Below are 16,208 nucleotides of genomic sequence, written 5' to 3'. Positions count from 1 at the left end.
CGCTCGCCTGCCCGCAGCAGACCCGGTGCGCATGCTCGGGACGGCCGCCCCCACGGCCCCGCTCCTGCGGGTGGAGGATGCGCGGCGGAGGAAAGAGGTGCAGAGACAGGTGTCCCCTCGCCCACACCAGGACACCTGCCCTCCGCCCCTACCCATACTTCATGGAGACCCCAGGCTGAAATCACCCACGACTCCGCACCTCCTTTTCACGGAATCCTTGCCAGATCTCCGAGGAAGCTTCCACTGCTCTCGCCCCCTAGAGCCATCAGCCCACGGGTATCCTGTCTCCACTCCCCTTACAGCCCCGCCCCCTCTCTCTTTCAGCCACACCCATCACAACCTCGTACCGCCCTTCCCTCCTCGTACAGCCCCTCCCAGAAACCTGCCCCGGACAACCGCGCCCCGCCCCTCTCCTCACAGCCCCACCCACCATTTCCAGGCTTAGGCCTACTCCCCTGCCGCGCGCTGCTCCTCCCACAGCCCTCTCTTCCCTGCCCCGCCCTCAGACTCTTCCCCGCCCCCCGCCCGCAGCCCCTCTTCAGGCCCCTCCCCCCTCCACATATCCCTGCAAATCACTGGGCAATAACACCCTATTTTCGTACAGCCCTCCTTCAAGCCCCGCCCTCCCCTCGACCCGTTGGCTCAGCCCTCCTCAGCCCCGGCCCCACCCCCCCGACGCTCTAGCCTCCGCTCTTCTCGTTGGTTCGAGTCTCCACTGGCTGGGCGCGGAAGGCGGGGCAGCAGCGGACGGGCGGGCGGTACGGTGGACAAATTCCGGCCTCCCGCTTTCCGTTGCGTTGGGGTCGCCCCTGAGGGCCTGTGCTGTCGCACCTCCGGGGCTGGGTTCTGAAGACGACGCCTTCCAGAGCGCGGGGACCAGGCCGAGTGGGCCTGCGCACGTCCCGCGCCGCTGTCCCCCAGGCCCGGCGCCCCCACTTGGATTCCAAGGCTCACTCCCGCCTAACACAGGCCCGCCTCTGTCTTCTCTTTTCTTTTCCCGGCCAAATAAGTTTTTCTTCCCCACAGTTGTGTCCAGTGACCTCATAGCTACAGAAAGTTTCTGATGAGCCTATCCCAACATTCAGAAATGAGGCTCTGGAAACTGGGAGTCCTGGAGAGCCACCCTTAGCGATCCCGGTCCCCGGCTTCTGCGTTACTTCGTCCTCTCCAAAGTTGACGAGCCCCTTCCGGTCTCCTCAAACTTACTACCGTCCTAGGTGCCATGGCACCCAAACCGTGGGTTGAGTGGAGCATGGCCCTGTCCCACATGGCACTGGGAGTGGTGTCTCTGCATGCAGCTTTGAGCACTGCCCAGGTGAGTACACAGGGGCTGGATAGGGGAGGATCCCATTCCCCAAACCCAAGGGCCTATCCAGTGCCTTGGATCAGGGAGGGTGGTGGGAGGTGAGTGTAGGGGTCAGGCTTCCATGAGACCCCTAAACTTTTCCCTGTTTAGAGTAAGGTCCTGTCCTCTTTTTCCCACATCTCCCCTCCCTGTGTTGACAGGCAAGTCGAGGGGCTGCTGCTGGTTTCCTGCTCCAGGCGTTGGCTGCTGCCACCATGCTGGCCTCAGGGCAGGGCACAGATGAAGACTGTCTTACTGGAGCCTGGGTGGCCACTGTCATTGGCCTGCCCCTTCTGGCCTTCGATTTTCACTGGGTGAATGGGGACCGCTCCTCTGCAAACCTGCTCTTGGGAGGAGGCATGGTGCTGGCAGTGGCTGGTGACCACCTTGGCGCGGAGGGCCGTTCTGTGGCTGGTCAGGCGGTGGTGCTCGTGGTGGCAGTAACCATTCTTATTGTGGCCGTTTTCACGACCAACACTTACGGAATGTGGGGGGGCTTGATGCTGGGTGCTGCAGGCCTCCTGAGTCGGCTAGAGCAGGACAGACTGCTGTTGATGCCGAAGGAGGACGTCTGTCGCTGGGTCCTGGCTGCAGGGAGCTGGGCCTACCATCGGGCCTTGCACACACAGCGCCTGCAGTGGGAGTGATGTTTGGAGACTGCAAGGCAGGTGACCCGGGTACCACTTCCCCTCCTGGAGCCTCCTTCCCTAGAGATAGATCTCCTTTTTCCCACAGTGGGCTTGCTGCAGGATGACTGGTCAGGGGCAGAGTCTGGGCCCTGTCCCTCTGGTGGAGTATGGGGACCTGCCTAGACCAGAATGAAGGGGGTGGGGTTCAGGCACATTTTGAAACCTGATACTGGGCAGGCCATGGTTGTGGATCCAAATAGAGGCTTGGTCTCCAATAAACCTTAGGGATTAAGCAAGAATATGGGATCTGCCCGTTCTTGAGAGGGAGTGAGCTTTCTAAGGTTCCCAGGTCAGCAAGTAGATTCCCTGAGCAAAGAAAGGGGATGTACCGGCAGCAGTCTGGGTCCTCACCCAGCCTGTCCTCCTGCTGGCCCCTGGACTAAGAAGACGTAACCCTGGGAGCTTCCTCTTTGGGGACATGGTGGAGTTCTGAACACACTTGCACAGCCTAGCAAGAGGCCCTCTGGGACAGTGACCTTCACGGGCTGCTGGCTGGGGTGGGGACAAGGGAGGCTTGTATCACAGCTGTTCCCGGAAACGAACAGGCCCCTTCCAGGGCTGACTCGCCCTCTGCCTGTCTGCCTTCCAGCCTATGCAAGGCAAGTCATGATTTTCTAAGACGCTCACTTTCCTCAATGCACCCCTCTTCAGCCACCTGCCCCAGGGGTAGGAAACGAGATTGGGCCGAGCAGTGAGTTAGAGTCCGGGGCCCTGAGTGCTTCCTCTGGGAGCCCCTCTGCTTGCGTACTGTGTAAGCACAGCTGGTCCCACACAGGAGGGAGAGGGGTGGCCACGGAGTTTCTCGCTCCCGTGGACCCTGTGCACTCAAGCTCGAGTGTGGAGAGACAAAGACTCGGGCACACCCCGACGTGAGCGCCCACGGTTGCTCTTTGCGTCCTCGGGGCCCGCGCTGTGGACCACCGGAAGCGCAGCACCAGCTCCCGGCGCCCCAGTTGTGCCCTCCGCGGGCAGCCCTGGGCTCCGCCTCCTGCCTGCCCACTTTCTGCAGGGGCAGGCCCTCACGCGTCGATTGGTTCTGGCCGCAGCGCCGTATAGCCCTCCCATTGGCTCGAGAGTGTCCCGTGACCGGGGAGACCCAGGGGGGCGGTGGGGGTGGGGAAGAGCGCAGCAAAAACAAAGATGGCGGCCGCCCTGGGGTCGGTGGCCGCGGCTGCTGCAGGTTGGCGCGCGGGCCAGACTCCCTGAGACAGCGACACAGGGAGTGGGGTTGCGGGGTCGCGGCGGCGGCGAGGGGGCGGCGGCAGCGCGCGGCGCCTCTAACCTCTAGCCGCGGGAGCGCGCCCGCACCCGCCCGCCGGGCCGGCCGGCAGCGATGTCCGGCGCAGAGGAGGCCGGCGGAGGCGGTCCGGCTACGGGGTCTGCCGGCGCCGTGCCCGCTGGGGCCGGGCCCGGGGCGGCCGCGGGGCCGGCGGCGGCGGCGGCGCTGGGCGAAGCGGCAGGTCCTGGGCTCCCGGACGAGGCGGGCCTGGCCGGCGCCCGGCAGCTACAGGAGGCAGCCGGCGACCCCGACGCACCGCCCAAGAAGCGGCTGCGGGCGGCCGAGGCAGCCGAGGCGGCGGCGGCGGGCAGCGGGAAGCTGGAGGAGCGGCTCTACTCGGTTCTGTGCTGCACCGTCTGCCTGGACTTGCCCAAGGCCTCCGTGTACCAGGTAGGGCCGCCGGCCCGATCCGGCCGGCGCCCCGGGCACCGCGTCTCCTTGGAGGCCAGGCCCGAGCCCCGGGGCCCAGCGGTCGGGACTCCGGCGTCTCTTCGGAAGCTGCTCATTCTTCTCTCAGGATTTTGTTTCCTGCTCCGAGACCCTTTCTGACTTGTTCCGACTCCCCTTATTTCACGACCTGAATCTGCTATTTCCTACCTAGATGGTGCTTGTCTTTTCAGCTCCCCGTTTGCCCCCTCTGCACTGCCCGGCCCACCCTCCCAAGCTGACACCAGAGAAAGCTGGTGACAGATGCCCACGCCCCTCCCCCACTCCAGAGCTTGCTTCCCGCATTCTTGAGCTCCCTCTTCACTCAAGGGCTCCTCTGTTCTTCTGGCTGCCGCCGGCTGCACACCAAACCTGTCCTCAGGCTCTCTGTGTCCCTCCTCCCTCCTGAGTGGAAGAACCCCCTTGGCCCCCTGTTCTTTCCGGAAGAACACTGAGAAGGGAGGGGATCGCCTCTTTTCCGTCCTCTCCTCCTCCCTTCCCCTCATTCCTGGATTGGGTTGAACCACCTGCATCGAGCCGCACAGTCTGGGACCCCAGTCTGACCCCCTGCTCCTTGTGGACATGCTGTGCCTCAGGGGAGGCTCCCCAGCCCAGCCTGCCTCACCCACGCCAGGCCTGGCTTCCTAGGCTACCGGCACTCCAGGCACTCCAGGAGGTCTGTCCACCTCACTTTCCACGTGGTTGTTGTCAGAGTCCTTAAGCAGTTCAGGGCCGTTCTCAAGGAGAACTGGCCCAGGTGGGTCTTAACCACGTACCACGGAGCAGCAGGGACCACGCCCTGGCCCCAGAGTTGGTGTACGAGGTCCTGCCTTCTGTGTCCATTTATCTCTCTACCTCAACCCCCTCACCTTTCCACCCCTCCCCTCTGAGTCCCTTTGAGGAATGAAACAGGTTTCTTGTCACTTTTCTTTGCACTGCAAGTGTAGGGCTTAGCTGATAGGGCCTTGTGCACCTGCTTCTCCTCCGTCTGGAGACTGTGGGCGAGAAGGCCATTTTTGTAGTAAGCCGTGCGGGGCTCATCTGGGTTGCCACTTCCCCGGCACCTGGATCTCCAGATCCTTTCTGCTGTGCTAGGAGGTTGCTTGGGAGGACCGAGGCATGCCAGTGATGGGAAGAGAAGGCATTGGTGACCAAGTGGGTCCAGGTCTCCACCCGGCCTCCTGGCCTTTGGGGAGCTCCTGGCCAGAGGCCGCAGGTCGGGAATGCTGCAGGCCTTCTGGTCTGGGGCCAACTGGGGGAGCACGTCTCACAACCCCTCAGCCTCGGGGGTGCTCCTCAGGACATGTCCTCTGTCTAGCCCCTTTTCCCTTGCCCAGGATCTTTGGATCCTCCCAGGTGGGAGGACTTCCTTGGGCCTCGGGTGAGAGCCCAGGAAGCCGAGCCAGTGGGTGGAGTGCCCCAGGGGGATTTGGGGGTCTCCTCATCTCTTCCCCAGTGAGTGGGTTGGAGCTGGACCTGGCAGGACGACAGGACCCAGGGTGCCGGCTCCTGGGCCACTCAGCACAGAGAGGGGCAGCTCTGCCTGTGGCCAGAGATGCCGCGGCCAGGCCTCTGAGCCTGGCCGGTTCCAACTGGCCTGCACGGTGCTGGGAGCTGAGCAGCTGTGATGCGGAGTGAAGGGGCTGGGGCGGCACTGACCGAGGCCTAGTGGGCTCTGCCCGTGGCTTCCCTGAGAACATGCTCGCAGAGCAAGGGCAGCCCACAGACGCTGAGCTCCGGCTCTGGCACTGGACCCCACGCAAGCCCTGTGCTTCCCAGTGACGCTTGGGCCTGGTTGGGATGGTTTTCTTCTCGCCACAAGAGGCCTGGAGAAAGCCCCAGCATGCGGGATCAGTAGGAGAGTCCTTGGCTCTAGAGGGGCTGATGGGAGGGAGCCCTGTCCTGGTTGGAACTCAGCTGTGGCTGCCGGAGGATCTGCTGTGGGGGTGTGGGCTTGGGGCAGGGCTGGTGCTGAAGCTGGGGTGGGAGGGGCCTGAGACAGGGGTGGGGGAAGAAGGGAAAGCTTCTTGGTGGCTTGCTGCTGTGTGTAGAGTCCCATCTCACCCTCACAGTGAGCCTGCATGGGGATATTGAGGGCAGGAGTCCAGGTGGGCCTGGTCAGCACCAGTACTGGGTTTGTTCTTGGGAGGATCTGGGTTCCACATGGTGCCTTGAAATGCTGGGTCCAGAGTCATTGCTGGCCACCATCTGTGGGTCTGGACGCAGCCTCTCCCCTCTGCTGGCCTTCTCTGGGGAGCCGTGTTGATGGGCCATTGGCAGTGAACTAGTTTGGGCCACATTTGCCTGACCCCCTGCAGACCCATGGCTCGGGGCGGGCAGTAGCCAGGCTGTGCCTCTGAGGGCTGTCTCAGACGGTGTCCCTGTGAGCTGCACCTGGCACTGGGGCATGGGAACAACTCTATGAGCCTAGGAGAAAACTGTACTTGAACAAAGATTAAAATAAAATAAAGAAAAACCCTCTATGAGCCTCGAGCTGGCTGGGTGCTTGGTCGCTCAAGAGCTTGCACTCTGGCCGTCAGCCCCCACCCACCCCTGTTTTACTGGGGAAGCCTCGATGGCGGCCAGAGCTCGCCTTGGGCAGACACGGGTCGATCGGGTGGGGTTGTCCACCTGCTCTCGAGTCTGAGCCCTCGGCCCCACAGGGCTGGCTGTCCTGACCCATCACGCCACATGCCTGGGTTGGGAGACCTGCTCGGGCCTCAGACCACAGACGGCAGAGAGGCACTCGGCGCTCTCATTGTGGCCTGCGTCAGGTCAGGTCAAGGCCAGAGCAGGTACAGCAGGTGCCGGCTTTGATGTTCTCGGTGTGTGGGTGTTAGGCGTGTCCTTGGTGACTGGCCTGACAAGGTGCGCGGCCACCTTCCACAGTTGCAGGTGGGTGCCTGGCGTGGGGGGCAGCAGGGCTGCAGGAGCTGCTCCGTGTGGCGGTGGATGGCCTGAAACTCCAGTCAGCACTCCCTCTGGTGCAGCCGTGTGGTCACAGCCACGGGACCCTCTGCCCTAAGAGTGCCTGCTCGGGGACAAACAGCTTCGGAGGTGCCTGGAGCGTGGCAGCTGAGGCCTGATCCCTGACCGCCCTCCCAGGTCTCCCCCGGCCCTTCGCATGAGGCCCAGCTCATCCTCCGTCTGGTCCTGCTGAGTGCAGCTGCGGCCCTGAGCCTTGGGGTGGCGTCGGAGGGAGGGGCCGCACAGCTCCCCCCTCCTCACCGGCTCTCAGCCAGAGAAGCTCCCTGGGGTCCTCCTCAGGGAAAAGGAGGCTCTGGGACGTGGCCCCAACTGGCCCTCTGACCCCCGTACTTCCGACTCCTGGCCTCAGACCTGGGCCTGCTCCTCCATCCTGTTGCTCCTGCACCCCTTCTGCCTGGGTGCCCCTCCTGCTCATCCTCATGGGCCCTGCTGAGCAGCGCCCCCTGCTGGGACTGCCCCCTCCCTGCTACAGGAGGCCAGGGCACTTGCACATGTCTGTGCTGTGTGACAGTTGGGTACATCCTGCTGTACCTCCCACCCCTAAGGCCTCCTGTCTCTGCCAGAACTCAGCCCAGGTCCTGGCACAAGGTGGGGCCCAGAAGCAGGGTTGGCTCCCTCTCTGCCCGGGCGCCGGTGGGCATGGCACAGGCCTCAGGCACCAGGCACACCTCCTCAGCAGCTGTCGGCAGACCTGGGGCTGCAGGTGCCGTTCCAAGCGGGTCTCAGTGGGCACGCCTTGCCCCGCGGCCTGGGGTCCTCCTCAGCCCCTGGGCTGCTCTCGGGCTGCAGGCGGCTCGTGCTTTGAGGCAAGAGAGGTGGCAGAGGGGAGCTTTGGAGGCACAGCTGCCTAGGCGTCCGAAGCCAGGGCAGAGAGAGGGGTTTTGGGCTCTGCCTAGACGGGAGGTTGGGTGCTTGCGGTGGTTTGTCATTTGGACTGACTCGTGATCCAGGCAGCACTTGTGTTGGCGGCGAAGAGCTCGACTCTCTGGGAGTGACGGGTTCCCACCTGAGCCCTGGCTGTCCGGGTGGCGGGGCAGCAGGAGCCGCTGGCTCAGCGCTGTGGACCGTGCTCGAGGTGTGGCTCCCATCGAAACAGCTGTGGGCCTCACACGCTGCACGGCCCCTCCCAGGCACCTCCACTGAAGAGGTGGACACCTTGGGCCGAGCACGTGGGGTGCCTGAGGCCCTGCTAGGCCAAGTGGCACTTGTCCGTTCGGGGCCTTTGGCTGGGGCTGCTCCCCTGGGGCTGCGTGCGGAGCCTTCCTCTAGAGGGAGAGTGCAGTGTGGCGGGGCGGGGGCAGCGTTTCAGGCCACCGCGCACCGCGGGCCTGAAAGAGGGCCCGGAAGGCCTGCTGACCATGGGCGTGGTTCAGGGGAGTTGAGGGGAGGGATTTTCTAGGACCTGCTTAAGACCCAAGTCCCAGGGTCAGGGCTCCTCCTCGTGAGTCCAGACGGTCCGTTTACCCCCTTGGCCCAGGCGGAGGCCCTGGCCTGTGCAGCCTGGATGCAGTGAGCTGTCTGTGGCCAGGCAGAGGGGGGCTGTCCCAGCTCTGCTGCACGACGACCGTTGTGGGGGTGTGCGTTCTGCACCCACCCACGTGTGCCCTGAGTCTCCTCCTCAGTCCCGCGCCCTGACTGGGCTCCCAGAGACAGAAGAGAAGCTGGGCGTGGGCCCCGCGCTGTGCCGTCTGCCCTGCCGGACTGCTCAGCAGGGGGTTCCGGGCCCCGAGGGGTGTGGTCCAGGCCCTAGGGTCTCCATGCTGGTGTCTCTGAGCCTGGGGCTATGGGGCTCAGCCTGAAGTTTCTTAACGTGAACAAGTGGCCAGGTGGTGTGTCGCTGCCCTCCCTGCCTCTGGAGGCCGTGGCAGTCCTCTTCTGGACACCGTGGCGCAGCGAGGACTCCGGGCTCTGCCGGCTCAGGCCCTGCCATGGCAGCGGACGGCCACAGCACACGTTCCCCTCCCCCCATTGCCCCACTCGCTGCCTCTCTGGGTCACACTGACCCCTGGAGGGTGGGCAGGACAGACTGCCTCTCCACCCTGCTCCTGCAGCCTGAGCCCGGCCGACTCCCCGTCATCCTGCATGTTCTAATGTTCGGCCCGCCTTAGGAATCGAGGTTCAAGTGCAGATAATCTGCCGTGTGTGTGTGGCGTGGATTCTGCAAAGGAGGCCTTCGTCCCCACTCGCGGTGCCCCCAGTGCTGGTCCTTAGCTCACAGGTCTCATCGCTCCTCAGCTCGGGGTGCGTAGACCCTTGAAGCAGTGGGACGGCAGCTAATGTTTGCTTGGGACCCCGCGCATGTGGGCAAGGCCTGGCGACGGCCCGGCAAACCTTTGCCACGCTGCCCCCACTCTCAAAAGGGACCTGGACCCCAAGGGAATCCTGTGGCCACTGGCTTTCTGGAGGTTTGCTGCAGCCGGTGCACCGCCTGCACCAGCCAGCGGCTGCCCACCGTGTTCGCTGGGCCCTGCTGGGCTCCATGCGACCACCGCCCCTGCACCTGCCCCTGAGCCGGGCCTGGGAGGAGCTGTGTTTGCCCCAAGGGGACACTCAGCTCAACTCTTCTTTTTTGTTTGTTTAATGGGTTTTAGAGAGAAAAACACCCATTTGTTATTCCACCCACTTATGCATTCATTGGTTGATTCTTGTATGTGCCCTGACTGAGGATTGAACCCACAACCTTGGTGTATCGGGACAACACTCCAACCAACTGAGCTGCGGGCCAGAGTTCGGCTCCAGTCTTTACTCTTGTACCTCTTGGCTCCTTCGTGGGTCTCTCCTCCCCCAACGCCGAGCCCCTGGTGTGGGCCCAGTGAGAGACGATGGACAGGAGCTGAGCTGGTGGCCTGCCGTCCACAGGCAGAGACTCCCAGCAGGAGGGGCCGGCTGGTGACAGGCAGCGTCCGGGTCTCCGATCCTCAGGCTCAGAAAGGGGTGGAGGCCTGGCTCTTCCTGACCCAGGCAGCAGCGCGTCCGCTTCTCCCCCTCCCTGCCCCGTTCCCACCTCCCCTCGGTGTGTGCTGCCCATGGACCCTTGTCCCAGGCCAACTAGGTCTCCCCACCTGCACCAGCCCTGAGGGTAGCTGTCCTCGCTGGGTGGGCGACAGCTGCCTTCTCACCTGTGCTGGTCGAGGAGGCGTGGAGGGGAGGGGCCGACCCCCAATGTGAGCGGCCCCCCGGAAGGCCAGGGAGCAGTATCCACTGCCCCCTCGGCAGCTGCTGGTTTGGTGCTGCTGCCGTGCGTGGCCAAGAATCCAGGGTCTTGTGGGCGTCCTGAAATCGGGGCCTGAGGGCACTCAGGACTGTCTCTGACCCCCAGGGTGGGGAAGGGCCAGGCCCCCAGCTGCACTGTGGCCAGTCGCCCCGGCAGCTCACACAGGAGCCCAGCTGGCTGTGTCCGCGCAGGGCTCCCGGCAAGAGCCTGCCCCTCCTGAGCGGTGTCCCTCTGCGCAAAGCACCAGCACGCCAGCGCCTGTGGTCACAGCAGCCCCTCCGGCAGCTCGAGCCCCCGAGGGTGGCCCGACCGGGCCCTGGCTGGGGCCGGCGGGCGGCGCGTGCGCGTGTGCGAGTCCCGCAGGTCTGTGAGCTTCGTCTCCCTCTCCTTCTCCGCAGTGCACTAACGGTCACTTGATGTGCGCTGGCTGTTTTATCCACCTACTAGCAGATGCCCGGCTGAAGGAGGAGCAGGCCACATGCCCCAACTGCCGCTGCGAGATCAGTAAGAGCCTCTGCTGCCGCAACCTGGCTGTGGAGAAGGCCGTGAGCGAGCTGCCCTCTGAGTGTGGCTTCTGCCTGCGCCAGTTTCCCCGCTCCCTGCTGGAGAGGCACCAGAAGGAGGAATGCCAAGACAGGTAACCGCCCGGGCTGCAGGCCCCTGGTGCAGGCAAGGCCCCAGCGTGCAGCACGCGCTGGCTGGCCCTTGTTGCCTGGGTCTCAGGTTCTGTACGCACCGCCCTCGGGTGACCTTGCAGGGCTGGGCCAGCGTGAAGCTGCTCAGGGTCCAGGCCCTGTAGTAGGTTGGACATGGGCCCACGGAGGGTGGGGGGCTTGCCTCTGCGCACAGTGGCTGTCTTGTCTGCGTATCACCCTGGCTGGCTCTCCAAGGTTCTCTGGCTGTGTGGTGGCCTCTTAAAGGCCATTCTTGGCGTCCCTGGGCCCAGGAGAGAATAGCCAGCTCAGGAGCTCTGGGACCTCGGTGAGCGTCTCTCTCGGCACCCCAGCTACTCTGCTGTCCCTGGCCACTGGGTCCAGCCCCGAGCCTTGCTGGGGTGAAGCTGTACAGGGTCCAGGACTGTGGTCAGCAGCCACTGTTTCCGAGCAGGACAGAGACCCCACAGCAGTGGGTGTGGCTGGCTGGTGCACTCACGGCTCGCACAGCTCCTCCTCCGCTCACACGCTCCGGCCTCTCCCTGGGGGCAGCACGCGCCGAGTGTGTCCTTCGGGGAGTGGCTCGCGAGGCAGCAGGGCTGAGCGGAGGCGTGGGGTCCAGGCTGTGACCATGGTGCCCTGCCCCCCAGGGTCACCCAGTGCAAGTACAAGCGAATCGGCTGCCCGTGGCACGGCCCCTTCCACGAGCTGACCGTGCACGAGGCCGCCTGTGCCCACCCCACCAAGACGGGCAACGAGCTGATGGAGATCCTGGATGAGATGGACCAGAGCCACCGTAAGGAGATGCAGCTCTACAACAGCATCTTCAGCCTGCTGAGCTTCGAGAAGATCGGCTACACAGGTGAGGCGCCCACCGCCCACAGCCCGCCGCAGAGCCTGGGGGCTGGCAGCTGGGAGCCTGGGGAGCGGTGGGCTCTGAGCACCGGGCACAGCTGTGCCAGGCGGCTGGGCTCTGGACAAGCTCCTGGTGAATGGGGGGACAGCTTGGGGGAGAAGATGGCCCAGAAGCTGAGCAGGGGAGGGGCTGGGGCAGGACCTCAGGGGCACCTGCATGGCTCTCACAGAGGCCCCTCCCACCCATCTTCCCCACCCAGCCCAGCCCTGCCACCTCAGCCAGGTGGCATCCTCACTGCATGGGGCCGTACAGCCTTAGGACAGTCAGTCTGAGCCACAGGTGGGTGTGTCTCGGGGGGCCCAGGAGCCGGTGGCCGGCCCTGCAGAGCCAAAGGCGAGAAGACATGTCGGCGTGTTGGGTCCTGCCTGTGGGTGTGAGGCCGCGGTGGCCACAGACCTCCTGAGGCCAGCGAGAAGATGCTCAGGGCCAGGGCTCCAGAGCGAGCTGAGGGTGCCGAGCTCAAAATACAGAGCCGGGAGTGGACGCCCGGGCACAGGCAGGCTGGACTGCATCCAGGCCCACTGGATCACGTGGGCTCTGCTGGCCACTGCCTTTGGACGTGCCGGGAGGAGGAGCCGGGCCAGAGCCTGGTCTAGACACTGAACAGCCAGAGGCACCTGCTGCTGCTGAGGCCGTTCGGGGAGACGCCCGTCCTCCACCGCCCGACCCACGCCGGGGGCCGCCTCCGAGCGCCGAGGGCTGTCGCTGGCAGCCAGTCCCGCCAGGCTGCCTGGACTGGGCCTGGCTTAGCGTGAGCCTGCACAGGCCTGAGAGGCTGAGGGCCCCGGGGCTCGGTTAGTTACAGCCTCAGTTTCCCTGGTGGGCGCCGTGGCACAGACAGTCCGGGCCAGGCCTCTGTGCCTGGGCGGCCAAGGCATCCTGACTTGGGCGCTGACAGGGCAGGGAGCCCGTCCACGCAGGAAGGACTGACCACCTCCGTGGAGGGACGAGCCAGCCCTGGGCGTGGGCCGTGCTGAGGACTGACAGCAGAGCCCAGCAGCGGGCCGCACACCAGCGCTCGACTCTGGCCGGATGCCGTGTGCCGGCTGCCTGCCTGCCGACTTTCTGGCAGCTGTGTATGGAACCAATAAAGTGCACTGTTCTCAGAACTGCATCCTGTCTGTGTGTCTGCTTACCCACGGTCCTGGGGCGGGCGGGCGGGCGGGCGGGGGGCCCGGGGGAGGGGGAGGCCAGGGGGTGGGCTGCCGCCCACTTTGCAGCCTCTGGACTCCCTGCCGCTAACGCGTGTCACTTCTGTTTGTAGTTCTCCCCCCAAAGCTTGTGTGTGCCTCCGTTTGCCCTAATTGCCTTTGGTTTGCCTTGTGACAAGTAGAGCACCCGTGTCCGCCCGGTAAGTTGCCTTCCGCCCCGGCTGAGCCTGTGTTCTCAGCTGGTGGGAAGGCGCCGCCGCTGCCCCGGCCCAGCCTGACTGCCGGCTCCTCCCGGCCTGTCTGTCTCCACAGAGGTCCAGTTCCGGCCGTACCGCACGGACGACTTCATCACGCGCCTGTACTACGAGACGCCGCGGTTCACGGTGCTGAACCAGACGTGGGTCCTGAAGGCGCGCGTGAACGACTCCGAGCGCAACCCCAACCTGTCCTGCAAGCGCACGCTGTCCTTCCAGCTGCTGCTCAAGAGCAAGGTCACGGCCCCCCTGGAGTGCTCCTTCCTGCTGCTCAAGGGCCCCTACGACGACGTGAAGATCAGCCCCGTCATCTACCACTTCGTCTTCACCAACGAGAGCAACGAGACGGACTACGTGCCACTGCCCATCGTGGACTCCGTGGAGTGCAACAAGCTGCTGGCCGCCAAGAACATCAACCTGCGGCTCTTCCTGTTCCAGATCCAGAAGTAGGCGCCCGCGGCGCTGCCCACACCTGCCCAGCCTCGGCTTCGCAGTGCTGTCTGACCGTTCCAGCGGAGGAGGAGGAGGAGCAGATGCGAACACGGGGGGAGTCTGCATGCGTGTGTGAAGGTGTGCGCGCTCACCACCTCGCCCTCTGCCCCCGGCCAGGGCACCGAAGCTGGTCCAGGGACACCGCGAGGCGAACACAGCACACCTGCCGGTCCCTGTCCCGCGGCAGGGCGCCCCACCTGCCCTGGGCCGCACGCACACGGCTCCTGGGCCGGGCTCACAGGGCGCTGGCTTCAGACAGCATATTTGATTGCAATTAAAAAGGCACCCTTGTTTCCTACTTTCTGTCTTGTTCAAGGGTAAGGCGTGGCTATGATTGGACAGTGTGGGAGCTTTGGTTTGGCCTGGGGGTCAGAGCCTGCTCGTCCTCCACTGTGCCCCCTGGGAGACACTTGGAGATGCTGCCCCTTCTGTGACGGGCCCCGGCAGGGGAGTGGGCAGGATCAGGGGTCTCACAGCATCCTCGGCGCACCTCCCAGCTGCTCCAGGGAGGCAGGACTTGGCCGCCTGGGCTCAGCTGGCGTTTCGGAATGCAGGGTGAAATTCTGTCTCTTCCCAGGAAATAAATGAAACTCTTTATAGGCTCTTCTATAAGTTACGCACATTTAGTGAGAGAGAATCTGTTTTCTGTGACCTGGCTGTGAGGAAAGCTCTGGGGGCTGCTGGCAGTGGCCCAGCCTGGCCGGGTAAGGGTCGGAGTGAGCCAGCTGCCCCCACGCTCAGGCACCAGCTGCTGGTCCTGCGCTGGGGCCCCCTGGGGAGGTCAGTGCCTGGGCAGCATGGTTTCTCACTAGAGAGATGTGGTCCCTTTCCAGCCTTAAATTTGCTGTCCTCACAGCCTCAGTGAGTGTGCCAGTAAGGGGGCCTCAGCAAAAGAGCCCTGTCTGGAGGACCTTGGGACCCCCGGAGCTACTGGAGAGCTTGCGCCCCCCACCCTTTCTCAGGAGACGTGGCTCTTCCGCGATGGGTTTTTGCAGCTTCAACACCAAAGAACTCTTCTTTTGACCCTGACCAGGCCCGCCCCATGCCTCAGAGCAGCCCCGCTGCTCCAGCCCTGCAGGGCTTGACGGGCAGTGCGGCCATCGCCTGGCCTCTCTTGGGGGCTCCTCCTTCCTGCCAGGGTGGTTCCCCAAGCTACTGTAAGGATCCTGTTTGGCTTCCTGCTCCAAGCCCAGGGTATGGGGCTCTGGGGGATTCCCCTCCTTCAAAGCTGATGGCCTGGCCACTGAGGGGACCAGGGGACAGTGTTGGGTTCTCTGCCCTCTACAAAGGTCCCACCACAGCCCCCCCCCTTCAGCCTCAACCCGGGTGTGAGTCCCACCGCCCTCGGCTGATGCCCCTGCCTGGTGGGTGCAGAGGACGGCACGCAGGTAGATGCATGCCAGGTGTCCTGTGTGTAGGAGATTGTGCTGTGCCCCTGCATCTCGGCCTCTCTCAGGCCTGACACCCCCTGGAGAGTTCCTGGATTTCCAGGAGACGGTGTGGGCAGGAACTGCCGGGCCCACAGGTGTCTGGGTGGCTTGTGTGAGTCAGTAGAGGACGGCCCCATTGGCTCTTCTGGGCAGTGTGGGGGTGGGCAGGGTGGGAGATGGCAGATTTCTGTGCACCAGTGAAAGTACATGGCTGCCAGACAGGGCTGGGCAGTCCTGGGGCAAACAGCCCGATGTGTGTGGCAGGAGGCTCCACCACGCTGTCGGGGCTTCCAGCCCACACTTCCCGCACCAAGGGTGTGTGTGGGAGAGGGACCAGGCCGGCCCACCCTCCCTGTCCGGGGCATGGGTGTGCATCTGGGGTGCCCAAGAGGACTGCCGATATGTCCCAGCCTGTGATGGCCACCTTACAGCTTAGGGCAGCCCGGTACCTTGGGGGACCCTAGCCCCCACGGAGTTGCTGCAAACCTTGTGGCGTGTTGCTGGAGGCTACTGGTGTGCGGAAACAACCGTGGTCTGTCTCCAGGAACCCCTGCCACCTTGGCATCCGGACCTGGAGCTGGTGGGGGTGCCACCTCTGCCCAGGTGGGGAGGCCTGGGGGCGCCCGAGCCGGCCCTGTCCCCTTTCTCAACCGCACACACTGTGAACACTACATCCTCAGTTCACCCAGAGTGAGATATTTACAAAAACAATAAACATTTTCTAAAGAGCGGTTGGAGAGGTGTTTTTACCGCTGTTGGAAATGACTTACATGTCACTTTTGTGGTCTGAGTTCTCCGGATATCATTTGTATGTAACTGTAGTTTAAAAAGAATTCCAAACCATGTTTTGTCTGTTTCTTTATGAGAAGAGAGCCTCCTGGGTGGGCTTCCCTCAGCTCTGGAGGCCTCCGGCGGGGCTCAGCTTCTGCCCCTGCGGGCTCCCAGCCCGGGGCCTCTCCATCCCCAGCCTCCAGCCTCTGCTCAGCACCGACTCCTATACACACCGGCCGATCAGTGGGGAAACTGAGGCACAGAGCAGCTGGGTCCTCCCCGAAAGGGAGTGGGGCCCCCAGGACTTGGCTGCCCTGAGAATGCGGGGTTGCTGGAGAAGCCAGGCCACATCTCCGCGGCAGCTCTGAGACGGTGCCCTCCACCTTCCTCCTGTTCGGCTGAGCCAGCCTGCTTCAGAGCCTCGCTGCCCAGTGGGCTGGCGGGGGTCACACTCCTCGGGGTGGTGAGGGTGGCCCAAGGGCCCAGCTGCCCTCCCCTTGCCGCTCCTGTGGCCGGGTCCTGGGCAGCCTTTCTCAGACCTAAGGACCCCTCCGCCCGCACATCATTGCCTCCCTATCAGACCTTAACGTCCACACACTG

General features: G+C 64.2%; 1 protein-coding gene across 2 annotated transcripts; it reads left to right on the top strand.

The window, feature by feature from the left end:
- Nucleotides 1-718: 718 nt before the first annotated feature.
- CYHR1 (cysteine and histidine rich 1) lies at nt 719-13,705 on the top strand. 2 transcript variants are annotated; one of them, XM_045860929.1, is made up of 5 exons: nt 719-1,315; nt 1,507-1,659; nt 10,340-10,578; nt 11,245-11,456; nt 12,974-13,705. In XM_045860929.1, exons 1-5 carry the CDS (start codon nt 1,223-1,225, stop codon nt 13,363-13,365), a joined length of 1,089 nt encoding a protein of 362 aa, XP_045716885.1. In that variant the 5' UTR covers nt 719-1,222; the 3' UTR covers nt 13,366-13,705. The 2 variants fall into 2 exon arrangements, with proteins under 2 accessions (XP_045716885.1, XP_045716884.1); XM_045860928.1 differs by lacking the exons at nt 719-1,315; nt 1,507-1,659 and adding an exon at nt 3,156-3,703.
- The last annotated feature ends 2,503 nt before the right edge of the window (nt 13,706-16,208 follow it).

Source organism: Phyllostomus hastatus, unplaced genomic scaffold, assembly GCF_019186645.2.
Source record: "Phyllostomus hastatus isolate PE091 unplaced genomic scaffold, TTU_PhHast_1.1 phas_scaffold_21, whole genome shotgun sequence".
In the NCBI taxonomy this organism is placed as follows: domain Eukaryota; kingdom Metazoa; phylum Chordata; class Mammalia; order Chiroptera; family Phyllostomidae; genus Phyllostomus; species Phyllostomus hastatus.
The sequence above is the reverse complement of the archived record's forward strand: the minus strand, read 5'-3'. Positions and strand labels throughout refer to the sequence as shown.

Coding starts and splice junctions, on each gene's coding strand:
- CYHR1 (XM_045860928.1), top strand. CDS start 3,368: ATGTCCGGCGCAGAGGAGGCCGGCGGAGGCGGTCCGGCTACGGGGTCT. Junction 3,704..10,339: donor CCAAGGCCTCCGTGTACCAG/GTAGGGCCGCCG, acceptor CCTTCTCCGCAG/TGCACTAACGGTCACTTGAT. Junction 10,579..11,244: donor AAGGAGGAATGCCAAGACAG/GTAACCGCCCGG, acceptor CCTGCCCCCCAG/GGTCACCCAGTGCAAGTACA.